The 27,392-nt window shown below is 38.8% G+C and overlaps 2 protein-coding genes across 4 annotated transcripts in view; one reads left to right on the forward strand and one right to left on the reverse strand.

Moving 5' to 3' along the window:
- The window catches only part of LOC114681711 (guanylate-binding protein 1-like), a 41,941-nt gene extending 39,482 nt beyond the window's left edge, over nucleotides 1–2,459 (reverse strand). Inside the window, exon 1 of the mRNA XM_028855369.2 lies at nucleotides 2,374–2,459. The gene's annotated coding sequence lies outside the window, so the exon portion shown is untranslated. The remainder of the gene's footprint in view (nucleotides 1–2,373) is intronic.
- Nucleotides 1–27,392, forward strand: part of LOC114681710 (guanylate-binding protein 1-like) — a 31,128-nt gene that overhangs the window by 1,202 nt on the left and 2,534 nt on the right. The window contains exons 2-15 of one of the 3 annotated variants that reach the window (XM_037207143.1): nucleotides 1,695–1,812; nucleotides 4,667–4,875; nucleotides 6,666–6,793; nucleotides 7,840–7,949; nucleotides 8,174–8,373; nucleotides 8,727–8,969; nucleotides 10,226–10,506; nucleotides 11,879–12,091; nucleotides 12,504–12,606; nucleotides 14,005–14,198; nucleotides 16,242–16,335; nucleotides 17,802–17,995; nucleotides 19,061–19,163; nucleotides 20,171–20,361. In XM_037207143.1, the coding sequence (XP_037063038.1) occupies nucleotides 4,680–4,875; nucleotides 6,666–6,793; nucleotides 7,840–7,949; nucleotides 8,174–8,373; nucleotides 8,727–8,969; nucleotides 10,226–10,506; nucleotides 11,879–12,091; nucleotides 12,504–12,606; nucleotides 14,005–14,198; nucleotides 16,242–16,335; nucleotides 17,802–17,995; nucleotides 19,061–19,163; nucleotides 20,171–20,361 (2,250 nt within the window). In that variant the 5' untranslated portion in view covers nucleotides 1,695–1,812; nucleotides 4,667–4,679. Of the gene's footprint in view, nucleotides 1–1,486; nucleotides 1,813–4,666; nucleotides 4,876–6,665; nucleotides 6,794–7,839; nucleotides 7,950–8,173; nucleotides 8,374–8,726; nucleotides 8,970–10,225; nucleotides 10,507–11,878; nucleotides 12,092–12,503; nucleotides 12,607–14,004; nucleotides 14,199–16,241; nucleotides 16,336–17,801; nucleotides 17,996–19,060; nucleotides 19,164–20,170; nucleotides 20,362–27,392 lie in introns of those variants that run through there. The other 2 variants (XM_028855364.2, XM_037207144.1) reach the window with 2 other exon arrangements.

Genomic DNA, 27,392 nt, shown 5'->3' on the forward strand with positions numbered 1-27,392 from the left:
GCTGTATGCTCCTCAAAACACTTTTTAAAAGAAGAAAAGCAAACTGCTTCAAGCTCAAAACTAAAACTTCAAGGAACTACAAAAAGAGCAAACTAAGCTTTCTTGACAAAGGGAGAATGATAAAGATTAGAACAGAGATATATGATCAGACATTAGAAAGCAACAAAAAATTAACATAACTAAGAGTTGAGTCATGGAAATGAAAATTATCAACAAAAGTGACAACCCATGTCTGGATTAAGAAAAATAAATACATTTAAAATGAAAATGGTGTTGTATCTGACAGTGACACACAAAATAAGTATTTATAAGGGAGTAGTATCAAAAAGTACAAGTCTCTGGGCATGGTGGTGCATACCTTTAATTCCAGCAATTGGGGTGTAGAGGCAGGTGGAGCTCTTTGAGTTTGAGGTCAGCCTGGTCTACAAAGCTAGTTCCAGAATAGCCAGGGCTATACAGAGAAACCCTGTCCAAAAAAAAAAAAAAAAAAAAAAAAAAAAAAAAAAAAAAAAAAAAAAAAAAAAAAAAGTTATTACATGGGAGATAAAGAAAGAGGAACCTCAGTTTGTTGATTGTATGAACTAGTCTATTTATTTTTCTATTATGAAAACACAGCATTGGGCATTAGATGCTTCCTAAAGTAGAGAAATTCATATAGCTCAGCTGTGTAGATGAACTGCTAGGTCAGACAGCCTCATGGACTCAGCAGATCACATCATGGCAGGATTGCTTAAGGGAGGGAAGGTCACAGGTGACAGAAGAAGCCATGGAGATCCCAGAGACATCTATGATGACTTCCTACTAGATTCTATGTTTGATTAATCATACATACCATCTCTTTCCATCACCACATGGCAAAACAAGATCCAAAGGATGGACCTTGTGACCCACAAGCCATTCCCAAGCCCTGGGGCCACACTCAACTGCAGTAGAGTTTCTGTGACAGAGAAGTAGAGATGGAGAAGATACAGGCAGGACTCAAGTGGCAGATTTCTGCCACTCTTACTGCAGTCATAACAAACCTTACTGGGAACTGACTCAAGTATCCTCTCTGGGAAAATACAGTTTTAACATGACTCAAGTCATTTTTGCAAAGAGTTTGTGTCATATTTTTGTGCAAAATACTAAATAAGCTAAGTGAATTTGAAATAGATTCAAGAACAGTGAAGCTAAAATGTTAAGAAAGAAGAACTTGAATAAAATTGTAAAACAGCATTAAGGAAAAAATTCATGTAATCACCAACTACCAGCCTGAAACACTTTATAATACACAGAGCCCATCCTGACTGAACTGGCTGACAGTAGTGAGTGACAGCAGCAGGTTCTGGGCTTTTGGGAGGGTGGGAAACATGCCATTCCCCTCACTAACTATTTCTAAAAGAAGAATTAGCCACACGAGGAGATTTATTTTTAGGCAACTACATTTAAAAAATAATATCCTGCCTCCTCATCTCAAATGATCACACAGGCCACCATCCTTCAGAGTCCCTGCCTATATAGAAAACATGCATATCTAACATACAGTGGTCAAAACAGCAAGTGGTTACAAAGGTCTCTTCCAAGTAAATGTTTGCCAGCTCTGGCTGAGAAGTCCTCACGAACCCTCCCACTAGCTCAGTCTGGAAACTACTTTCACAATTGTTGATTCACTACTATGGAGCAAGTACTTTCATTTTCATATTCCTCGTATCCAGTAAGACTGTTGCTGTACATTTGATCAACCACACTCAGAAAAAAAATCTCACAGCCTTGGAGAAGGAAATAAGAGACCAGGGAGGAAGCCAGTCTATCCACCATAAACAGCAAGAGCAGGTAAGTAGGCTCACTTCTCTTCCCAGCTCTGTATTGTTCTGCTCAGGGAAATGGGGTCTATAATATCCGGAAGGGAATGAGAATGTTTCGTATAGGTCACTTAGACAATACCAGAATCAAAATGGGCAGCAGCTGAGCATTCACTGGTTGACATTCCCTACATTCCAGTATTGGGCTTGAATTCAGCTGGAAATACTGAAACTATGAGTGCTCTTCTCTGTGTTCACATTGTCTCTATTGAGTCGGAACACAATTAAATGACTATGGACATTGACAGTACTCACTTTTTCCTGCTCCTACTGCAGCTAAGCAACTGAAAAGTCTGTCCATGCATTGTCTCCATGAAGAGCAGAGATGAAAAAACTAAATAATATAAAACAATACATGATGCAAACAGCCACTGACACTGTGGAAGCACAAGGAAAACTTTGTAACCCAGAGGGAAAGATAGAGACCAGGTTAACATGCTTTCTACCACACACCTGAACTTGGCTTCTAAGAGGATTTCCTCTTTCACTGGGCAGACTCTCTCATTCCTAGAGCCTCCCCCTTACCTCTCACCTGTAGGATTCAGACTTGTGTTTCACGAAAAGACTTCCTCCAAAGAATCCCGTGCAGTACAGGACTAGGGCCAGTGTCTAGGCTTAATTGGCCTCACCCAAACAGGCCTTCAGAAAGTCTTTCCTAAAAGCCCCTCCCTTGAGTTCCTGGCCAGGCACCAACTCCATTCATCAGTTCTCTCTCTCTCCATTGTCAGCTCTTACCTCTGCATTCTTTACTTCTCTCTCCTCCCCAGTTCTCTTTTCTTTCTTCTACTAAAGAGAAAAAATAATCAGGAAACCTAAAAATGGGCCACAGGAAACAGCCATTGTCTTTGAACAACTTATTGCTCTTGATCTGCTCTCTGGTTTTCAGTTTTCCTGTCATCATTGTTTTGAGCTTCCTGTGGCATTTAAAATGCTGCCCCCAGACCCCTCCTCACTTAGGTTAGCTTACTGAGTAGCTAGTGAGGCTTCACAGCACTGTTCTGGCACATAACATCTTAACTGACCAAAACAAAACAAAACAAAAAAACAAACGAACAAAAAAAGCAAAACAAAACAAAAAACCCACAGCTCTTACTTCTAATAAATAAAGGGATAACTTATTGTTTTGGAAGTAAATATTGTGATATTGAATACTCCCATTCAATATCTAGTATAAATTTTAAAATTGTAATACAAGAGGAAATTCTTCCATGATAAACTAAAAGGAAGCTTTGAGTTGTTACCAGTGAATTTTAATAATTTGCAAGGACACAAACATGGTTACCCAAATACCAGGTTCCAACAGGGTAACAGTTTCATAAAGTTTTATGACAGAACAAAGATATCATAGCTGAAGACACTTTCAAACATACTGCTGGACACATCAGGGAGGCGATGGAGAGCACAGTAAGGAAATAGGTCTCGGATACTCTCTGACAACATTCTCACCCTTTGGGTGGTGGAAGCCAGGGCTCTGTTTGTACATTCCAAAAAAAAGATCGTACCTGATAGGTGGATATTAGTCAAACACAGAAGTGGACAATGAATGGGATCTTGAGTCTGAAGTAGCAAAGATAATTTGTCTCTAGGCTTCAACGTTCCAGCTCTCCACTGTCACTGAAGTTCCCACCAGTGAGTAAGGCTTGTAGAGGGTTAACTGAAGTGTATTCTTCCTTCTGGGACCCTCCTTCACACCTGCCATGTCCTTGGAAGAGTTCCTAGTCCAGGATGTCCCATTGCTTATAAATATACACAAGTCAATTGTGCTGACTTCATCCCTAGAGCAGCAGCAGAAGGGGTCCCGCACATGCTCAATCCACCGAAACGTTCCTAAGAGCCAGAGGGAGGGGCAAATACTAAACACCTGAGCAGATTATCATCCAGGTATAAATGTGAAGAAAATAGAGAATTTATTCACGAGTGTTTTTACTCATTGAAAGAATTATTGTGGTAATAAATCCATATTGTATTTCTTGCATGCAGTCTAAATAAAATAATAAATTCACCTAATGCTAAATTTAGAGAAATCCTATTTTTAAGGAGTTTTTTATTCTTTCATTTATCTATTTACTTTATATGCCTTTGTGTATGGGGTGTGAACATGTCATGTAACATATTGAGAAACCAGAGGACAACTTGTGAGAGTCAGTGCTCTCCGGCCAACATATACATCCTGGAGATTGAGCTCAGGTTGTCTTGCTGAATACTGAGCACCTTTACTATCTGAGCCAACAAACCAGCCCCAAGAAAGCTTATGCTTTAAAAAGATAATTTTCTTTCAGCTCTGAAAACAGCCATACAGGTAGCATTATATAGACTGAGTGGGTTATATTTAGGAACATATACATATATACATGTACATATACATATATGCATGTAATAACTAGTGAAAAAAAGAGGCCATAAATTTGCAGGATAGTGGGGGTGGTTATATGGGATGATTTTGAGGGGCGACAAGAAAAGGAAAATGCATTTCAATTATAATACCAAAAATTTTAAAATAAAAGTATTTAAAATGTTTTTTAACAAATTATCTTCCCTATTCAATATTTAGCATAAAATTTAAAATTAGAATCCAAAAGGAGTATCTCCCATGATAACTTAAAGGGAAGATTTGAGTTGCTTGTAGTTGAATTTTGAAAATTCATTAGTACTATCATTCTTATTCAACTTCTTGGATAATATTTTCATAACCTTCTAAAATTATGCAGCTTTTTGCTTTACCACTTCGACAATACAATAAACCTTCAGTTTGTGCTGGAGGGTTGTATGACTCCACCTCTGAGAAGAGAAGGGATTTCTAATTTATTCCACCTCTTCCCTCAAAGACAAGGAACCCCAATGGACACGGCTCTAAAGGTTCACATGCCAGAGCCCGTGTGTCTCATTGAGAATGAGAAAGGACAGCTGAGGCCTAATCAGAAGGCCCTGGAGATCCTGTCAGCCATCACACAGCCAGTGGTGGTGGTGGCCATTGTGGGCCTCTACCGCACAGGCAAATCCTACCTGATGAACAAGCTGGCTGGGAAGAACACAGGTGAGTGCCACCCACCGTGCTTTGCTGAGTCCCCTCTGTTTGGTCACACTTTGAACTTGGGTTGTGAGGGAGAACAATGTTAGGGAAGGAGATAGATTCTGAAATCTAATCTCCTACTCAGAGTTGGGCTTTTTATCTTCACTCTATTTCAGGAAGTCTGTTAGCTCCATAACACTCTTTATTATCTTCAGTTCTATTTTAAAAACAGAAATCATTCCTCTCCTAGAAAGGGAGAAAGCATTAAGAAGAATAATTCAATTACATAATAGTCTGTAGGACAGTCATTAAAAGTAAAGGCTGGGCCAAGAAGACGATTCAGCAGGTAAAGGCCATTCCTGCACAAGGCAAACTTGACCTAATACTGAGAAGATAGAAAGAGACAGTCAAATCTACAGAGCTGTCCTCTGACCTCTACACACATGCTGTGACACACACACACACCCTAACACACATCGCGCATATACAAACACACGCACACAATAATGATGATGATGATTTTGTAATTAATAAGGTCATGAGGTAACAGTGAGTTTCCTCTCACCTTTCAGGTTTTAAAATATGTCAAATTGAATTGGAAAGTCTTTTTGTCATGAATAAACATAACATAAAATTAACTCTTCTAACCATTTCAACTGCAGTTCTATATCATTAAACAAATTCACATCATTGTACACTCATCACATTAATTTACTTATATATTTATTATATTTTTTCCAACACAAGCCAAGTACCCATCATACAATAATTATCCACCCCCCCATTTTCCATTTTCCACCACTGTTCTATAATCTGTTCCTATGTATTTAACCCTTAAAACAAAATAAGAGGGGAGTAAGGGCTGTGATGCAAGGCAGAAATCCCAGCACTCGGGAAGCTGAGGTTGGAATATCATTGGAACCCCCTAGTACAAGCACAGCTTTGATAACCAAGCAAGGTCTTCCTCACAAAAAGAATGGACATTTATCACTTCGTGTAGCAATGATATTTTAAGAATATTGTTTCTTCCAGACCTTAAACATGGAACATGTAATTGTTTGTGTCTTCTGAAATATTTTCTAATAATTTGTATATTTCCCTGTGCAGATTTGTCACCTTATAGATGAGTGTATTCCCAAGTAGTTCACTCTTTAGATGGCATTGTAAGTGAGGTTAATTTCTTAGTTTTCTGTACATTATTATTTTGATTATTCGTTATTGGTGTGTAGAAAAGAAACTAATATAGAAATCACAGAAATAATTCTGTGTGCTGTAGCCATGCTGGATAAATTGATTACATCTAACTTTGTTCTGTGGAATATTTAAAGGTTTTAACATATAAGATTATACCATCTGTGATAAAGATAATCTTATTCTTCCTTTCCAACTTGGGTGCCAGCTATTTTTGTTTTGTTTTTGTTTTTCCTAATTACTTTGAATAACACTTCAAGTGCTGTATTGAACACCAGTGTCCAAATTGGGTACACTTTTCTCTTCTATGATCTTAAAGGAAAAAATTTTCAGTTTTTACCACTGAGTACAATATTGGCATGGATTTTTATATATGGCATTTCATACATTTATGTTAAGAAATTCTTGTAGTTTGCTGAATACTATTTTTAACAATAACTGTGAAATGTTTATTTTCACATATTTGGTATTATGATTTTTACTATTTCTCTGGTTGCAAGATCAATGCTAGTTTTGGTTTTAGTTAGCTCTATTGACTTGGATTGTTCTCATTTTTACAGCAATTTCCTAAGATGCCTGCTTCTAACTCTCTGTCACTGTGTCCTCTCTTCTACATGTCACAGGCTTCTCTCTGGGCTCCACAGTGCAGGCTCATACAAAAGGAATCTGGATGTGGTGTGTGCCTCATCCCCACAAGAAAGACCACACGCTCGTTCTGCTTGACACTGAGGGCCTGGGCGATGTTGAGAAAGTAAGGATTGAGAATTCAACTTGAGATTCAGACTTGATATCTAAATGTTCTCTAGTTTTTAAATAACCTAAATTTACTGTATCGTCATGTAATTAAGTTTAGCCACCACTAATAAACAGACTCACAGAAGAGGAGGATGGTCATTCTGCAGTATCCCAGCAACTTTTAGAATGTAACCTAAACCTGGTACCCCACCTCATGAACGTACCAAGGATAAATTCAGTGTCATGTATCCAAGCCTACCCAGAACTTCAATTACATATTTGAGTTTGAATGCATTTAAACTGTGTTTAAATGCATACCTTGTTACTAAATCACAGTCCTTATTTTAAAACTTCTTTTATGTGGTGATATATTGTATACCCTGATAACCTTGCCTGAGGATCAGAGGTTTTGTTTTTTGTTTTTTTTGTTTTTTTTTTTATTAAAAGACCATTTAAGATTTGAACAACACTTTTAGCCTTAACTTTCTGATACATCAACTGAATTAAATAAACAATACTCTACATACCTTATGGCATTTCTTTTACTATTTAATAAAATAAATATTTTTTCTGGTACATAATGAGTGCCTAAGAATGGCCAATAATGGCCTATCTCAGTCCCCCGTGCTTGACAAGCTTGGGGAAAGCCCTAGTTTCCATTCCCAGCACTAGAAGAAAAAATTAAATGAGCTTTAAAAACATAGCCGCAGGTATGAGTTACATGAAAGTAAATCTTCTCATTAGCAATGAGATACTTAAATCTACAGTGTATTTGAAGTTTTAGAATATCTGCAGACATCCACTGTCTAACAATTACATGCCAATGATCAAAAAACACCTTCAAAGAATAAGTGTAAACCAAAAATCTTAGTAAAATATATTCAAATTCAATGGAATTCATGAGTACTTTTCTTTAGAGTTGTCTTGTATAGGTGTTTGAGACAGTATTAGTTTTACTAATCACTGTGGAAAACATCTGATTAAATGAGCATACTTCTGTCACTGCTCACCTGAAAACTGACACAAGACATATTCCTGACCCATGTGTGTCTGGACTTCCAGGGAGACAACCAGAATGACTGCTGGATCTTTGCCCTGGCTGTACTTCTGAGCAGCACCTTCGTGTACAACAGCATGGGAGCCATCAACCAGCAGGCCATGGACCAGCTGCAGTATCCTTTCTGTGATGGAGAACATCCCAGCCTGGAATGCTGCAGAGTCAGTGTTGACAGACAGGAGGCAGAATAATCCCAGCATAAGGGGAGACTTCATACATCAACTAATGAGTCCATACTGAGTCAGAGCATTGTAAAACCATGTGTGGGGATTGATGAGACCAATGGGAGGAATAAGACTGGGGACCCTATTCATTCACCACTTTTCCTTAGCTACCCAGCTATGTGACAGAGCTGACAGATCGCATCAGAGCAAGGGCCTCACCTGACCAGGAGGATGAAGGGGAGGACTCAGCTGAGTTTGTGAGCTTCTTTCCTGACTTCGTGTGGAGCCTGAGAGACATGACCTTGAAGATGGAAATAGATGGAGTCCATGTCACAGCAGATGACTACCTGGAGAATTCGCTGAAGCTCAAAGAAGGTACAGAGATTGATACTTGTAGATGAAAATGCCAGAAATTTATACCCTTTTGGGGTGACACATTCAGTTTTTCATTTCTATGCTTCTGGCTATTCCTAAGAACTAATTATTATTAATCATCTGCCTGAATAGAACCAATAATAACTATGTTAATTTGCAGTTTCTTTGGCTGCCCCCCTTTTCTGAGTACTGTTACCAGAGTGTATTCATCTCTTCACTTACTTCACAACTTATGTGGCAGAGCTGCACATAACCAAAAACTATAACATAGATTTATTTGAAGAAATTCTTAAAATGACAAACTAACACTTCCACTAACTATTCATCCTCCTTTGGAAAAATTATTTCCCCAGGTATCTGCAAAGAAGTTGAAAAATACAACTTGCCCCGACTCTGTATTCGGAAGTTCTTTCCAAAGAAGAAGTGTTTTATCTTCTACCCACCTACTGAGTGGAAAAAGCTCTCCCAGCTGGAGACACTGCAAGAAAATGAGATCGAGTCCGATTTTCTGAAGCAAGTAGAAGAATTCTGTTTGTACATCTTTAACCATTGCAAAGCCAAAACTCTTCCAGGAGGCATCCCTGTCAATGGCCCACGTGAGTCCCCATCTTAGTCTTCCACTCATTTCAAGATGGAGGGAGAAGGAAGCATTCATAAAGTTTCAGGTTTCAAAAGTGTAAAGGCTATGACTATTTATGTTAAATTCTAGACAGTTTAAGCTCATCTACCAGATTTTGGTCAAATCCTGAAGTGGAATAGATAGTGAAAACCTAGTTTAAATAAGTTAAACCGAGTTAAGTCTCCATAATATTACACAAAGCCAGATATGTGCTGTTGCTCAATATCTAGCCAATACATGCATAGTGTCACAGCCTGAGACAGTCAGCTGAGTAGCTGGGTGAGGGCATGTGGATTATAGAGACAATGAAGAAGACAGAAAAGAGTCGAGAGGACTGCCAGTCAATGCCAGACAGTCCTGAGTTTATTTCAGAGTCAGCTTATAACAGTCTTGAAGGACAGAGGTAGAACAATGCACAGCACAGGCATTCACCCACTGTCTATCCCGTCCTTGAGCCAAGGAGCAGGCAGTTTCATTTTCTATCTCAATGTACCTCCAGCTGGCATCAGCAGCCTGAGTCTAGCTAGATAGCAAGTTCCTTCCCATGGACTAATTAGAACTTTCTCACAGCCCTGGAGCAAACAAGTTTGGACTCTATTGACTCAGAATAGACTTCAAATTCAAAATGGGAAACTGAGTCAGTTGTGGGCTCCAACAGCATAGTCATTTAAATTTAAATAAAAATTCAGTGAAATTAATTCAGACTATTAAGTGAAAAAAAAAATAGACTATACAGCCTTATTTCTCATGGTTACTGTGATGAAAAGCAGAGTCATTAAACAATTGACTCCCTTCAAAGTAACACTGAGCTAGGATGAGACAAGGGAGAACACTTTTTGATAAGGAAAACATTGCTTTTCCACACATATTTAATTAAAGACTTTCCAAGGGAGTAATATAGAAGACTTACAGTTCTCAACCTTCCTAATGCAGTTCCTTTAATACAGTTCCTCATGCTGTAGTGACCCTCAACCATAAAATTATTTTGTTGCCACTTCATAACTGTAATTTTGCTAGTTATGAATCATAATGTAATTGTCTGTTATTTCCAATGGTGTTAGAAGACCCCAGAGGGGTCTCAACCCATAGGTTGAGAACCACTGTGAGAAGTCTTATTCTAAACATGTTGGAGGACTGAGATATTCATGTTCAGTATACACAGGCCTGCCTTATCTTTTCCTTAAAGAAGAAAGTTCTACTTAGTGGATGTCATCATTTGCTCTCTGTTTATAGGATTAGAAAGTCTAGTGCTGACCTATGTTGAAGCCATCTGCAGTGGAGACCTGCCCTGCATGGAGAATGCAGTCCTAGCCTTGGCAACAATAGAGAATGCAGCTGCAGTGCAAAAGGCCACTGCCCACTATGACCAGCAGATGAGCCAGAGGGTGCAGCTGCCCACAGAGACCCTCCAGGAGCTACTGGATCAGCATAGGACCTGTGAGAAAGAGGCCATAGAAATCTTCCTCAGGACTGCCTTTAAAGATGAAGACCACTCATTCCAAAAGGAATTGGGGGTAATTTCCTCCTAAGTTTATATGGATCTATGTTGTATAAGGCAAAGTATACATCAGACAATGAAATGAGCATTAATTTTGAAGGAGGGAGATTGGTCTGTAATTCTCTTTCATTGTTGTATCTTTGTGTGGTTTGGGTATCAGGGTAACTGTAGGAGTTACCCTGATAAAAGGAGTAAAAGGAGTTTGGCAATGTCCCTTCTGTTTCTATTGTGTGGAACAATTTGAAGAGTATTGGTACTAGCTCTTCTTTGAAATTCTGGTAGAATTCTGTGCTGTAAGCTTCTGGTCTTGGGCTTTTTTTGTTGGGAGGCTTTCAATAACTGTTTCTATTTCTTAGGGATTATAGGTCTGTTTACATTGTTTATCTGGTCTTGATTTAATTTGGGTATGTGGTAACTATCCAGAAAATTATCCATTTCTTCTTTTAGATTTTCCAGTTTTATGAAGTACAGGTCTTTGAAGTATGACCTGATGATTCTCTGGATGGATTTCCTCATTATCTGTTGTTATGTCTCCCTTTTCATTTCTGATTTTGTTAACTTGAATGTTCTCTCTCTGCTTTTTGGTTAGTTTGGATAATGGCTTATCTATCTTGTTGATTTTCTCAAAGAACCAACTCTTTGTTTCATTGATTCTTTGACTTGTTCTCTTTGTTCCTATTTTATTGATATCACCCCTCAATTTGATTATTGCTTGGCATCTATTCCTCCTAGATGAGTTTACTTCTTTTTTCTTCTAGAGCTTTCAGGTGTGCTGTTAAGTCGCTAGTGTGAGATTTCTCCAACTTTTTTATGTGGGCATCTAGTGCTATAAATTTTCCTCTTAGCACTGCTTTCATAGTGTCCCATTAATTTCGAAGGAAACTATCCTTTGTCACCCTTAAAATGGTGACAACTCTTTAGAGTCATAATACTCAAATGAAACAATTTTTTTAAAGCTTGGACTCAAATTTGAAAAAACAGTTATGATACTCGTCTTTAGTCTAAAGTACATACCATTGACAATTGGTGCTTTAAAGCAAATTCTGTACTTGGATAGATCAATTTTATTCCATTTGATCAAAAGAGATGAACTTGTTGTTTTAGTTGTCTCCTTGGGCTTATGCTTTGGCTCCTTCATTCCATTCATAGTCATCATCAGTCCAGTTTAAATGCAAAGTTTACAATTAGGTTTGGCATAAACCTCTGAGCATCATTTCTAGTAAGGAGGGGATTCATAGGAAGGTCCAAACTCAGAGAAGAGCTACAGTTTTCCTCAGCTGTCATTAAGTTTCTGGAGATAATGAGGTTTTTGGGAAGCCCTTGGAGAAATTCTAACCCTTGTTACTATCTTCTCTGGTGTTCTTTTTACTTCCATTTTCACACTGCAGTCTCAGCTAGAAGAAAGATGGGATGCTTTTTGTAAACGCAATCTGGAAGCATCATCAAACCATTGCTGGGCATTGCTTCAGGATATTTTCAGACCTCTTGAAGAAGGTGTGAGGCAAGGCATTTATTCTAAGCCAGGAGGTTACTTCCTCTTTGTTCAGGATACACAAAGACTAAAGAAAAAGTACTATGGAGAACCAAAGAAAGGCATACAGGTAACCAAGATATTTATCGGTACGCTCTACCAGTGCCGACATGTCTTCTTGATCCAAATATTCAGAAAAATGACATCTATTCATCTGATTGATGATTACTTTAACTCTACATTCTGACCATTTCATCTTTACATCTATATCTCTCTGAACTGTGTTCTCCCTGAAGGCCTTATAGCTCAGAATGATTTGCCCATGTAAGCCCACAAGATTATCATCTCCAATTCACATGCCTTAGTCTAAATGTATAGAATCACTTTCTCCCAGTATTAACCAGTAGGGGGCTCCATTTGGTTGCCTTGGATGATTTGCCCATTCCTGTAGTAAGGAATCTTAAATAAAAAGGACAATTCTTGAGGGTGGTAGGGAAACAGATAGATGTCCTTCCACTAACTTATGTTCTCTGGACTCCAAGGCTGAAGAGGTTCTACAGACATACATACAATCCAAGGAGGCTGTTTCTAATGCAATTTTACAGACAGATCAGAGTCTGACCAAAAAAGAAAAGGAGATTGAAGGTAAGAAATGAACCAAAAAACAAACCAGTAAGAAAATCTTGTAACAGCTTAACCATTGCCTGTCTTAAAACAGTAACTCTTAAACTGAAACAACAAAGAAAGATGAGTCTATCACCAAAGGTCTTTCTGACCATGGTGTACATGGTTGCTGATATTATGATAGGAGTTACCTCAAGAGCATATTGGCCTTGGGATATCCTTTCTATCAAATAGTGATGACCACAATAGGCTACGGAGATGTCTCTGGTTAAGAACACTGGATATTCTTCTAGAGGACCCCAGTTTGATTTCTAATACCTACCTAGTGGTTCATAACTGGCCCCTTCTGAGCTTCACAGGCACAAAGCATATGCATGGTATATACAGATATACATGCAGGCAAAACACCCATACACATAAAATAAAGTAAAACAGGCCCAGAACCAGGGTTATTATGACTTGGTCCACCCCAATATCCACCCATTCTGTGATCCTTCTGGAGCATGTGTAGGGACCTGACCCATAGAAACAAAGCTGCAGAATCTCCACAACACAGGGCAACAACATGATATCCAGAAAGAGTCCTAGTGAGGACTATGCATTGAAAGTGTAGCAGAAACCAGAGGCCTCGAACCAGACCAATGACTCCCTGCAATGAACACTTGCAAGTAAAGATATGTGGACAAGGTGGTTTACTGCAGGACTCGCTGTGCCACACTGCAGCTTCCATGACGAGATTTTTAATGTTTCCCCTTTAAAATTTTTTGTTTTTTCTTTATCTTTTTCTCTGTTTTCTCTTTCTTTTTCCTCCTTTTTCTCTTAAACTTTGTTATGTCTTAGGGAGGCTGCAGAGGAGGAGGGTGGATGCAAAGGGATGAGGAAATGAGTAGGATCAATATACATCATGTAAAAGACACATATAGAATAAATAAAAAATAAAAGAAAAAGAACAAAGTAGAGCCAAAACACCCCAAAATTAATAGTACTGACAAGAAACCATGGAAGGAAGGAGGAGGCAATACTGTCTCCTCCAGGGAGAACTGCCAGGACAGAATGCCATAGGCAGGTGCTACAGGGAAAACACATGTACTTCTCACAGTTCTGGAGAACAGGAATCCAGGGTCTGGATTCTGGGATGGTCAAGGGTGCTCTCTCTAGTATCTTGGTTGTCTTCCCACTGCATCCTTGGAGGGTGGGAAGACTGAACTCTGGTTTTTTATTATCATCTTACAACAGCACTGAGCTTCTATGGGGGCTCCACCCTCACAATCATCTAAATCCAATTACCTCACCAGAATCACAACTCGCTATATCATCACACTGTGACTACAACTTCAACCTATGAGTACATAAAGAGCACCAGCGCTCGGTGCCTTCCCACTGTAGACCCACGTAAAAATTATTTCCTCTCTTTCTCAGTGGAGCGTAAGAAAACTGAATCTGCAATGGCTGCTGCAAAACTAATGGAGGAAACACAGAAGAAAAATGAGGAGCTGATGGAACAGAAAGAAAGGAGTTATCAGGAGCACATGAGACAGCTGACTCAGAAAATGGAGAATGACAGAATCCAGCTAAAGGCAGAGCAAGAGCGGACATTAGCTCTTAAACTTCAGGTACCCTGTTATTTTTATCCTCCAGAATCTTTAACAGAAACCACTCTGTAGGGGACTAGACAATCACATATTTTAAGGAATTCTCCAGCCAATATTCTGTATCAGCCCCTACAAGCTGATTGTGCCCACTGCTGTACATGGATAGCTGTCCAAAGCCACTAGATCACAAAAAAAAAAAAGTCCTGTGAAGACCATTTTCCTGAATCAATACAAACAACACCTATTCATAGAGAGGCACTGTGCAAGTATTTTACAAGCTTTATTTTATTCTTCAAAATTTAAACTTAAAAATATTTGGAATAATGCAGCTCCAATTTAAACATTTCCATTTCCATATGTGAGAGAGAGAGAGAGAGAGAGAGAGAGAGAGAGAGAGAGAGAGAGAGAGAGAGAGAGAGAGAGATCAAATGTACATTGTTAAAAGGGGCCCTATGGAAACCCCCAAACATCAAAGACTATTGTCAAGACTATTGGTTATTCTCCAGAACCTAATGGTAAGGCCCTATTGCTAGAGACTATACTTTCTTATGTCATTGAACACAGAGAAGTCAAGCTGGTGCCTAACTAGAAGCTTCATTCCTACTGACTAGCATTCATGGTACTAGAAGGTACTCTGCACACTCAGAGGAGAAAGTTAATCATCAATACCACCAAGTTACTAGCCCTGTGACCTACAACAATGACCTGCTTGTAAGATATCCTGGTGCAATAGTGGCCACATGCAATGGGAATAACCAATCATTTTTTTATTTGATTTAAGGCCCACTCCTGACACTGCTTAAGTGGCCAAGAACATGAGACTAGATAGTTAATAGGCCTAGGGGAAAACATACTACTTTTATTATGCTAAAGAAACCTATCAACAAAATGACTCCTAATGACACACTGCTATACTCATAGATCAGTGCCTTTCTCATCCCATATGAGAGAAGCTTCTTCTTGCAGTAGGTGGGAATCAACACAGAGAACCACAAATGGACAATATGTAGAGAATGAGAGACTTTGGAGCACTCAGCCCTAACTAGGATGTCTTCATCAAACCTCCCCTCAAAGCATCACCAACTGACATACAATCAGTCTTCCAACAACTTTCTGTTCATAGCCTTTCCTCCAAGTATAGGTTGAGACTAAATGTCAGTTCAGAAATGTACTGTCAGCCATGTCAATTCTTCAGGTCCTCAACTACTATCTCTTACTCTGCATATGGAACTTGAAAGCTTATATACAATTCTCTGATGAGACATTTCACTTTACTCTAAGAGTCACAGACTTAAATTTCAGTTACTCCTGTATCATAAAATTTTCTGTCAGTGATTATGGAGCAATAATTCCAAGACCCTCATGGATGTTGGTAGTACTCAAGTCCATTATTTTTCAGTGAATAATAAAAATAAATGTTTATATATATTAAGTGAAGGACCAATTAAAATATGATTGACCACAGTTGGTAGAGTCCAGATACCTGGGACTTGTCATTACAGAAGGGCAAGTGTGTGTAAAAACAAAACCTATACTATATAATTGCCAGTTGATGAAAATGTTGTCTAGATTTAGATGTAATGAGTAAATTCTCTGTGGATCCACAAATCCCAGGGTAGAATTTCAGATCAAAAGTTTTTCAGGGACTGTATATAGACACTAAATTTGACCAAATAAGAAAAAATCAGGGCCAGGCGGTGGTGGCACATGCCTTTAATCCCAGCACTCAGGAGGCAGAGCCAGGCAGATCTCTGTGAGTTCGAGGCCAGCCTGGTCTACAGGGCAGGATCCAGGACAGGCAAAAAAACTACACAGAGTAACCCTGTCTCCAAAAATCAAAAGAAAAGAAAAGAAAAGAAAAAGAAAAAGCCATAGATTGTAATAAAGACTGAAAACTCAAGAGAGGGATGGGTATAGAGACAAATAGACAAAATTTAATAGTGAATTCCAAAGGTCTGGAGGAATTACCAAATTATTTCAAAAGCACCAATTTGAAAATTGTTTGGTATGTTTTTGTTATCCTGTTCCTTTTGTGCAAAATTAAATATTCTTTTTCCCTCTTAGGAGCAGAAACAGCTACTCCAAGAGGGCTTCCGAGAAGAGAGCAGAAAACTTCAAGAAGAGATAAAGAACGTGGAGAAGAGATACAAAGAAAAAAGTATTATCTTCTGCACTATAAATAGAATGTAAAAATACATAGAACAGGGTTGGTAAGAGGACTTACCATGTAAAAGGCACTTCCTGTAAAGCCTGGAGACCTGGGTTCAATCACGAGAAGCTGTGTAAAGGGGGAGAGAAGAGGCAGCACATAGTTGTCCTCCTATCTCCACACATGGACAGTGGCACATGGGTGCCCCTGCTCCCTACAAGCCATACATACATGCAATAATAATAAATAAAAATTGAATACGTAGGACAAGAGTTTCTATTAGAACACTATCCAATCAGGGAAGAAGTCTAATATTGAACTTGGGGTATCTAACAACTCCCCCTGCTTTACTTTGAAATCATGACATTTATACCATCACTGAGCCACAAGCTGTGGCATTTATACCATCACTGAGCCACAAGCTGTGGCATTTATACCATCACTGAGGTATAAATTGGCAAAATGAAATTACTTGTAAAAACATTTTTTCCATCTTAAGTTTGTCATTTCATTTTTAACTGTATTGTATACATTAGCATAACCTTCACTGGCTCCTCTATTTGAACTATCCATCCTTTTTGTTAGAAATGTCATAAATTATGTAATTAAGGGGCATGAGAGAGCTGTCAGGAAAGTTCTGAGAGTTGTTCTGTCTTCATCTGTGTAAAACTCAGACTCTTCAACCCTGTGAGCATTCTCCCTTTTGTGCACTGAGAAGTGAACCAGTTCTTTAGGTATTGTTGAGTATTCCTGCTGATAGGCCATGGAACATATGTGATAATATATAAAGGGAAGCTCCAGGACTTGAGAGATGGCTCAGTAGTCAAGAACACTGGTTGCTCTTCTGGAGGACTGATTCACTTTCCAGCACCCACATGGCAGCTCATAATTATCTGTAACTCTAGTTCCAGGGGATCCAGTGTTATCTTCTGGCTTTTACGGGCACAAGGCATGCACATGCACAGAAAAACATTCAGGCAAAAAACATCCATATTCAGAAAGTAAAATAATAATTCTTTTTAAATTAAAGGGAAGTTCTTTTTAGCCATCAGTGTCAAATCACAATAGTTTCAGTGTGTTATTGATGTACAATTAACAAGTAGTAGAGCAGTATTGACATTTAGACTCAGAATCCAGAGAGGGCTGTAGAAACACCACACACACACACACACACACACACACACACACACACACACACACACGGCATATTCATCCATCACTCTATAGTGATAAGTGGGTATCCTCAGCTACAGGTCTCCTTGAAACAACAAAAGCAAGGATGGACCTTCACTCCCCAAATCATGTCTTGGTGAGATATGTCAGAGGCATCATGGTCTCTCAATGCTGGTACCACAGAACTCTATGTATCCAAACTAGTACTACTAAATAAGTGTTTAGCAAACTACCAAACAGGTGTTGGCAGAAGGAGACATCATACCAATCCTACATGTTTTTTGTTTCCTTTTCCTCCACAGTGGATCATATGCAAGCTGAATCTTCAAAGACTACGGCAAAAATAATGGAAGAAATGCAAAGGAAATATGATCAAATGATGGAAAATAAAGACAAGAATCACCAGGAACATGTGCGACAGTTGATAGAAAAGATGGAGAGAGACAGAGCTCAGCAAATAGCAGAGCAAGAGAAGATGATGACTCGTATGCTTCAGGTATTCCATTGTGCCATCTTAACATTCTCACCAATGGCAGGAATAAAAGACACTGATTAGAGTTTAGTGCAGTTGATCTAGGTGAAGGACCATTGCAGCCAGACATTCTATTGCAGTTTTACATCCTTTGTGTCTGTGTCATAGAAAATGGGCAATTGCTAATGGCCTCTTGCTGGTAGACTGTGCTCCCTGGAGCCTGCATTATTCTCACTCACTATATAGTAGCTAGTGGTCATCAAGCCCTGTACAAAAAGCCTTCAATGCATTGCATATTGTACCCACATCAAATGATGCAGAATTGGTTAACTTTTCTAAAAGGAAAATTATGGTTGCAAATGAGATAAGGAATTTCTGCATCATATATCATGGGAAAATACCTAGCATATGTTTTCTGCCTGGTGATTTTGTCTTTGTTAAAATACATGGGGGAAATGCTCTCCTCACTGTTCTACTCTAACTGCTCTCTGAGATTCCTCTAAATCCAAAGATTCTGTACGTTGGCCCAGAAGTGCACTCTGAGCAACAACAGTCCCAGTCTTCTCAATTTTATTTTATTATTATTAATAATCCCATCAGAATTTCATTATCTAATTATACTTGTGCATCTAAGCACCATGGAGAAATCCTCCCAAGTGACCATCATTTTGAAATGAATATCCACACTATAGAAGGGGTCAGTTGGAGGAGGTAAGGAGAGTGATAATTATACCCAATTGTGTTGCCTATTGGATCAAGAATCCCAAAGTAGAACTCTACAGCAGCAATAATTCAGGGACTCCATGAATGAGCCTCTTCTAAAGACTATGAAGAAGTGCTTGGGAAATAATTCCAAACACAAGAGCCTCAAGAGAAAGTAACATGCTATAAGATGAGATGAGATGAGATGAGATAAGAGATAAGAGATAAGAGATAAGAGATAAGAGATAGGAGGCTGACTTAAAAGAGAGTTTCAAGTCTGATGAGGATTCAATTTGAGAAATATAAGAGAAAGTTTTTAGTAATTATGAAAAAAATTTCTATGAGATGATTTTATTCTATGCGTCTTTAAATCCTCTTCCTCCTTAGGAGCAAGAACAACATCTCAAGGAAGAAATCTCTGAAAAAAGAAGAAAACATCAGAAGGAGATTCAGGAGATGGAGGCAAAAAACAGAGAAATGCTCCTAAAATGTATTAGATTCTGCATTCATACAATCAATATATCCCTGCCCCACATTATCACCAGGACTCAATTGCAATGATCAACTCCCACACAGCAATCAATAGCATTGAACATGAACTTTTAATGCTTGCATTATGCTAGCCCATAAACATTGCAGAAATGAAGATGGTGTAAAAAGACAAGAGTTGCTACTAAGGCGATTTCTTTGATGCTTCTTACTAAAACTGTTGATTTCCCTCTTATTTTTACTGGCAATGCTTTTAAGGATGGTTAAGTGCATACTATATGTCAAGTCATTTACATTTCCTTTGGAAAAAATACAAATTTTATAGTAAGATATATTTTAAATAGAGAGCTATTATGTAGTCTGATTAAGACTTTTTGTTCATCCACATAGTGATTGTAGACCCATGTTCTGATTTAGGGGATTACTCACACTGTTGAATATGGTAGGAATGATATGAACATAGAGAAAATTAGATGCAAAGTGAACAAAGGAACTTAAGGCCCAAATAAGTATAAATACTGGGGGTTCAGTGAATAATGTTTCAACATAAAAGGAAATGTTTCTTTTTAAATTTTAAACTTTATTTTATACTAATTGTGTAAAACAATGAATTTTATTAAATTGCCCCTTGAATGCTTAGTCATCTGACTTAGCCTAGGTTCAGAGTGCAGAAGCTCCATGGTCAAGTGGAAGGTTGTCCCTGTGAAGAGTGAGTGTGTAGCGCTTCCAGCTTCCTTGTCAGTGAAGCCAAGGGTAACTGCTGCCCTCTCCTTGATCATGGCCCAGTGACATCATATTTTCAGACTACAGAAAGAACAAAGATGTGTCTTCACTCATGAAAGTCATACCTGGCTTAAGAAAATGTGTCATAGGAGCTATGGTCACTTTAGGAGAAATAATGAGCCTAGGAATTCCGCTCATAAAGAATCAACATAAATGAACATTCGGGGGAGGGAGAAGCTAAACCCTGATCCTACATATTTTTTCTGCTTTATTCTTTATTTTCAGTGGAATCTGCACAAGCTCAGTCCCCAGAGGCAAGGCAAATGTTCCAGGAAATGGAAGAGATGAATCTGGAGATTATGGGGCAGAAAGAAAAAGCTTTTGAGGATTATGTGAAACAATTGACTGAGAAGATGGATGCGGATACAGCGAGGCTAATGGCAAAGCAAGAGGAGATCTTGACTAAGAAGCTTCAGGTAAGTCATTGTGGCATCTTTTTTCCTCATTCAATGGCGAGTAATAAAAGACATTGATTAATCATTAGTATACGTGATTATGTAAAAGATTTTTCAGTGTAGACATCGTCACCTTTGGATCTCTGACAAAGACTCATTACAAAAAGATTATGCTTCATGACTACTGAATCATTGTATCACTCAAAATATATAAGCACATAACTGAAATACATATACAAACTACTCTACCCACATTAAATATTGCTTCTTTAAGGACACAGGACTACTCTATTATCTTTATATCTCATTGTTTGTTCTAGATAGGGTGTCTCTGTGTAGCTTAGGCTAGACTGGCACTTAAGATTTTCCCACTTCAGTACCCCAAATCTGACATTACAGCCTTGTACCACTACACTGGGCACTGATGTCTTTTTTTTTCTACTGTAGAAATTGCCATTCCTGAAAGATAAAAAGTATGTGGAGATACTATTCATGGGTGGTCGTCTGGCATGTTTCTCTTGCCTAGTGCACTCCACAGTGGTTTCATTTTTGCCATCTCTACAAGTCTTTATCTCTGTAAGGATCCTAAAAAAGCAGTTTCACAGGCTGGAGAGATGGCTCAGCGGTTAAGAGCACTGGCTGTTCTTTCTGAAGTCCTAAGTTCAATTCCAGCAACCACATGGCGGCTCATAACCATCTGTAATGAGATCTGGTGCCCTCTTCTGGCCTGCAGACAGAACACTGTATACATAATAAATAAATCTTAAAAAAAAAAAAAAAAAAAAAAAAAAAAGCACCCTCCACCAGGCAGTGGTGGTGCATGCTTTAAAAAAAAAAAAAAAAAAAAAAAGCAGTTTCACCTACCTAAGGCCACTTAGCAGCACTGATTGTAGGCACTTTCTATTCTCCAGGCCTTGAGTCTGAGTCACACTCTGGGCAAATGCACTCCCAGAACTCAGTACTTTATACTCTTTGTAATGCCAACACAATCTTACAGGTCTGTATAAAACCCCCCAATCATGTGTCTTTCCTTAATCTGGAAACCATGCATCACTCTTCTAAATGTATATTTATTATCCTATTTACATATATGTGATATTCACGTCACATGGTTAGAAAATTTTGAGATTTTTTTTTAAATTTAATTTTATTTTATTTTACAATACGATTCAGTTCTACATATCAGCCAGATTCCCTTGTTCTCCTCCTTCCTGCCCCCCTCCCCTTCCCCCCAGCACACCCCCCATTCCCACCTCCTCCAGAGCAAGGCCTCCCCTGAGGACTGAGATCGACCTGATAGACTCAGTCCAGGACGGTCCAGTCCCCTCCTCCCAGATTGAGCCAAGCGTCCCTGCATAAGTCCCAGGTTTCAAATAGCTAACTCATGCAATGAGCCCAGGACCTGGCACCACTGCCTAGATGCCTCCCAAACAGATCAAGCCAATCAACTGTCTCAACTATTCAGAGGGCCTGATCCAGTTGGGGGCCCCTCAGTCTTTGGTTCATAGTTCATGTGTTTCCATTCGTTTGGCTATTTGTCCCTGTGCTATATCCAACCTTGGTTTCAACAATTCTCACTCATATAAACCCTCCTCTTTCTCGATAATTAGACTCCCAGCGCTCTACCCAGGGCCTAGCCATGGATGTCTGCATCCAGATTCCTCAGTCCTTGGATGGGGTTTCTGGCACAACTATTAGGGTGTTTGGCCATCCCACCACCAGAGTAGGTCAGTCCCGGCTGCCTCTCGGCCATTGCCAGCAGTCTTTGTGGGGGTATCTTTGTGGATTTCTGTGGGCCTCTTTAGCACTTTGTTTCTTCCTTTTCTCATGTGGTCTTCATTTACCACGGTCTCCTATTCCTTGTTCTCCCTCTCTGTTCTTGATCCAGCTGGGATCTCCCACTCCCACAGGCTCTCTTTCCCTCGACCCTTGCCCTTCATTGCTCCCACTCATGTCCAGGTTGTTTTTGTAGATCTCAGCCATTTCTCCATCATTGGGCGATCCTCGTGTCTTTCTTGGGGTCCTGTTTTCCAGGTAGCCTCACTGGTGATGTGAGTAGCAGTCCAGTCATCCTTGTTCCCCATCTAGTATCCTCCTATGAGTGAGTACATACCATATTTGTCTTTCTGAGTCTGGGTTACTTCACTCAGGATGATTTTTTTCTAGATCCATCCATTTGCCTGCAAACCTCATGATGTCATTGTTTTTCTCTGCTGAGTAGTATTCCATTGTGTATATGTGCCACAATTTATTTATCCATTCTTCAGTTGAAGGGCATCTAGGTTGTTTCCAGGTTTTGGCTATTATAAACAATGCTCATATGAATATAGCTGAGCAAGGGCTCTTGTGGTATGATTGAGCATTTCTTGGGTATATGCCCAAGAGTGGTATAGCTGGATCTTGGGGGAGATTGATTTTCTAAGAAAGTGCCATATTGATTTCCAAAGTGGTTGTACAAGCTTGCATTCCCACCAGCAGTTGAGGAGAGTTCCCCTAGTTCCACATCCTCTCCAGCATAAAGTGTCTTCAGTGTTTTTGATCTTAGCCATTCTGACAGGCGTAAGGTGGTATCTCAGAGTTGTTTTGATTTGCATTTCCCTGATGATTAAGGATGTTGAGCAATTCCTTAAATGTCTTTCAGCCATTTGAGTTTCCTCTGTTGAGAATTCTGTTTAGTTCTATAGCCCATTTCTTAATTGGACTGTTGGTCGTTTTGAGGTCTAATTTCTTGAGTTCCTTATATATTCTGAATATCAGCCCTCTGTCAGATGTGGGGTTGGTGAAGATCTTTTCCCATTCTGTAGGCTGTCGCTTTGCCTTGTTGACCGTATCCTTTGCTCTACAAAAGGTTCTCAGTTTCAAGAGGTCCCATTGATTGATTGTTTCTCTCAGTGTCTGTGCTACTGGTGTTATATTTAGGAAGTGATCTCCTATGCCAATGCGTTCCAGACTACTTCTTACTTTCTCTTCTAGCAGGTTCAGAGTAGCTGGATTTATGTTGAGGCCCTTGATCCAATTGGACTTAAGTTTTGTGCATGATGACAGATATGGATCTATTTGCAGCCTTCTACATGTTGATATCCAGTTATGCCAGCACCATTTGTTGAAGATGCTTTCTGTTTTCCATTGTACGCTTTTGGCTTCTTTGTCAAAAATTATATGTTCATAGGTGTGTGGGTTAATGTCAGGGTCTTCAATTCGATTCCATTGGTCCACATGTCAGTTTTTATGCCAATACCAAGCTGTTTTTATTACTGTAGCTCTATAGTAGAGCTTGAAGTCAGGGATTGTGATGCCTCCAGAGGTTGTTTTATTGTACAGGATTCTTTTGGCTATCCTGGGTTTTTTGTTTTTTCATATGAAGTTGAGTATTATTCTTTCCAGGTCTGTGAAGAATTGTGTTGGGATTTTGATGGGGGTTGCATTGAATCTGTAGATTGCTTTTGGTAAAATTGCTATTTTTACTATGTTGGTCCTGCCTATCCATGAGCATGGGAGATCTTTCCATTTTCTGACATCTTCTTCAATTTCTTTTTTCAGGGACTTAAAGTTCTTGTCATATAGGTCCTTCATTTGCTTGGTTAGTGTTACCCCAAGGTATTTTATGTCATATGTGGCTATTGTAAAGGGTGATGTATCTCTGATTTCCTTCTCAGCTTCTTTGTCCATTGTATATAGGAGGGCTACCGATTTTTTTTTTTTTTTTAGTTGATCTTGTATCCTGCTATATTGCTGAAGGTGTTTATAAGCATTATCAGTTCCTGGGTGGAATCTTTGGGGTCACTCAAAGTATATTATCATGTCATCTGCAAATAGGGAAAGCTTGACTTCTTCCTTTCCAATTTGTATCCCCTTAATCTCCTTATTTTGTCTTATTGCTCTGGCTAGGAGTTCAAGTACTATATTGAATAAGTATGCGGAGAGTAGACAGCCTTGCCTCATTCCTGATTTTAGTGGAATTGCTTTGAGTTTCTCTCCATTTAATTTGATGTTGGCTGTTGGCTTGCTGTAAATTGCCTTTATTATGTTTAGGTATGTTCCCTGTATTCCTGATCGCTCCAAGACTTTTATCATGAAGGGGTGTTGGATTTTGTCAAATGCCTTTTCTGCATCTAGTGAGATGATCATGTGGTTTTTTTTCTTTGAGTTTGTTTATATGGTGTATTACATTGATGGACATTCGTATGTTGAACCACCCTTGCATCCCTGGGATGAAGCCTACTTGATCATGGTGGATAATTGTTCTGATGTGTTCTTGGAGTCTGTTTGCCAGTATTTTATTGAGTATTTTTGCATCAATGTTCATGAGGGAGATCGGTCTGTAGTTCTCTTTCTTTGTTGTATCCTTGTTTGGTTTAGGAATCAGGGTAATTGTAGCCTCATAGAAGGAGTTTGGTAATGTTCCTTCTGTTTCTATTATGTGGAACAATTTAGAGAGTATTGGTATTAACTCTTCTTTGAAGATCTGGTAAAATTCTGCACTGAAACCATCTGGTCCTGGGCTTTTTTTGGTTGGGAGACTTTTAATGACTGTTTCTATTTCCTTAGGGGTTATTGGACTATTTAAATAGTTTATCTGGTCTTGATTTAACTTAGGTATGTGGTACCTATCCAGAAAATTGTCCATTTCTTTTAGGTTTTCCAGTTTTGTGGAGTAGAGGTTTCTGAAATATGACCCGATAATTCTCTGGATTTCTTCAATGTCTGTTGTTATGTCCCCCTTTTCATTTCTGATTTTGTTGATTAGGATTCTCTCTCTCTCTGTCTTTTGGTTAGTTTGGACAAGGGCTTGTCTACCTTGTTGATTTTCTCAAATAACCAACTCTTTGTTTCATTAATTTTTTGTATTATTCTCTTAGTTTCTATTTTATTAATTTCACCTCTCACTTTGATAATTTCCTGGTGTCTATTCTTCCTGGGAGACTTTGCTTCTTCTTGTTCTAGCGCTTTCAGGTGTGCTGTTAAGTCACTAGTGTGAGATTTCTCCAACTTCTTTATGTGGGCATTTAGTGCTATGAATTTCCCACTTAGCATTGCTTTCATAGTGTCCCATAAGTTTGGGTATGCGGTGTCTTCATTTTCATTGATCTCTAGGAAGTCTTTAATTTCTTTCTTTATTTCTTCCTTAACCCATTGGTGATTCAGTTGAGCATTATTCAGTTTCCATGAGATTGTAGGTTTTCTGCAGTTTTTGTTGTTGTTGAAATCTAACTTTAAACCATGGTGGTCTGATAGAATACAGGAGGTTATTCCAATTGTTTTGTATCTGTTGAGATTTGCTTTGTGGCCAAGTATGTGTTCGATTTTAGAGAAAGTTCCATGGGGTGCTGAGAAGAAGGTATATTCTTTTTTCTTAGGATGGAATGTTCTGTAGATATCTATTAGGTCCAATTGTGTTGTGACATCAGTTAAGTCCTTTATTTCTCTGCTAAGTTTCAATTTGGGAGATCTGTCCAGTGGTGAAAGTGGGGTGTTGAGATCTCCCACTATTAATGTGTGGGGTTTCATATGTGGTTTAAGCTTTAGTAGTGTTTCTTTTACATATGTGGGTGCCCTTGTGTTTGGGGCATAAATGTTCAGAATTGAAACTTCATCTTGGTGGATCTTTCCTGTGATGAGTATGTAATGCCCTTCTTGATCTCTTTTGATTGATTTTAGTTTGAAGCCTATTTTGTTGGATATCAGGATGGCTACACTTGCTTGTTTCTTAAGACCATTTGATTGGAAAGTCTTTTCCAAGCCTTTTATTCTTAGGTAGTGTCTGTCTTTGAATTTGAGGTGTGTTTCTTGTATGCAGCAGAAAGATGGGTCCTGCTTTCGTATCCATTCTGTAAGCCTATGTCTTTTTATAGGTGAATTAAGTCTGTTGATATTAAGGGTTATTAATGACGAGTGATTGTTCATCCCTCTTATTTTTGGTGGTAGTGTGTGTGTACTTCTCTTTTTTGGGGTTTACTGCTGTGGCTTTATCTATTGCCTGTGTTTTCAAGTGTGTATTTGGCTTCTTCGGTTGGAATTTTCCTTCTAGTGCTTTCTGTAGGGCTGGGTTTGTGGATAAGTATTGTTTAAATCTGGCTTTGTCTTGGAATGTCTTGTTCATTCCGTCTATGATGATTGAAAGTTTTGCTGGGTATATTAGTCTGGGCTGACATCCATTGGCTCTTAGTGTCTGCATTACATCTGTCCAGGTCCTTCTGGCTTTCAAAGTCTCCATTGAGAAATCGGGTGTTATTCTGATGGGTTTGCCTTTATAGGTCACTTGGCCTTTTTCCTTTGCTGCTCTTAATATTCTTTCTTTATTCTGTACATTTAGTTGTTTAATAATTATGTGTCAAGGGGACTTTTTGGGGGGTCTAGTCTGTTTGGTGTTCTATAAGCTTCTTGTATCTTCATAGGCATTTCCTTCTTTAAGTTGGGAAAGTTTTCTTCTATGATTTTGTTGCATTCTGTTGGTTATACCTGCATCTGAAGTTCCCAATCTTTTACTCAGATTTTCTATTTCCAGCATTCCCTCTGTTTGTGTCTTCTTCATTTTTTCTATTTCCCTTTTCAGGTCTTGGACTGTTTCCTTTATTTGTTTCATTGCTTTTTCATGATTTTCTTTCAGTACTTTATTGTTTTCTTCTAGTACTTTATTGTTTTCTTCCAGGATTTTATTGTTTTCTTCCAGGACTTTATTGTTTTCTTCCAGGACTTTATTATTTTCTTCTAATTTGTTTGCCCTTTCCTCTAGTTGTTTATAGCGTTCTTCCCATTTTTTTTGTCTTTTCCTCTACACAAGCCTCTACCTTCTTCATGATGTTATTCATAAGACTGTTTTCTTCTGCTTCTTCCAATTTTTGATGTTCAGGTCTAGATATTGGAGGCGGGCTAGGTTCTGGTGATGCTGTATTGCTCTTCATTTTGTTGTATGTACTTCTGCCTTGACATCTGCCCATCTCCTTGTGGTTCATTCTTGGTCATATCTTGGTTCAGACAGATCTGACAGATTAAGGAAGTCTCTCTCTCCTGTCTAGATGGGAGATCTCTTGTCCAAATGGGAACTCCGGGGC

The sequence above is a fragment of the Peromyscus leucopus genome, chromosome 6 (genome assembly GCF_004664715.2).
Source record: "Peromyscus leucopus breed LL Stock chromosome 6, UCI_PerLeu_2.1, whole genome shotgun sequence".
NCBI lineage: Eukaryota > Metazoa > Chordata > Mammalia > Rodentia > Cricetidae > Peromyscus > Peromyscus leucopus.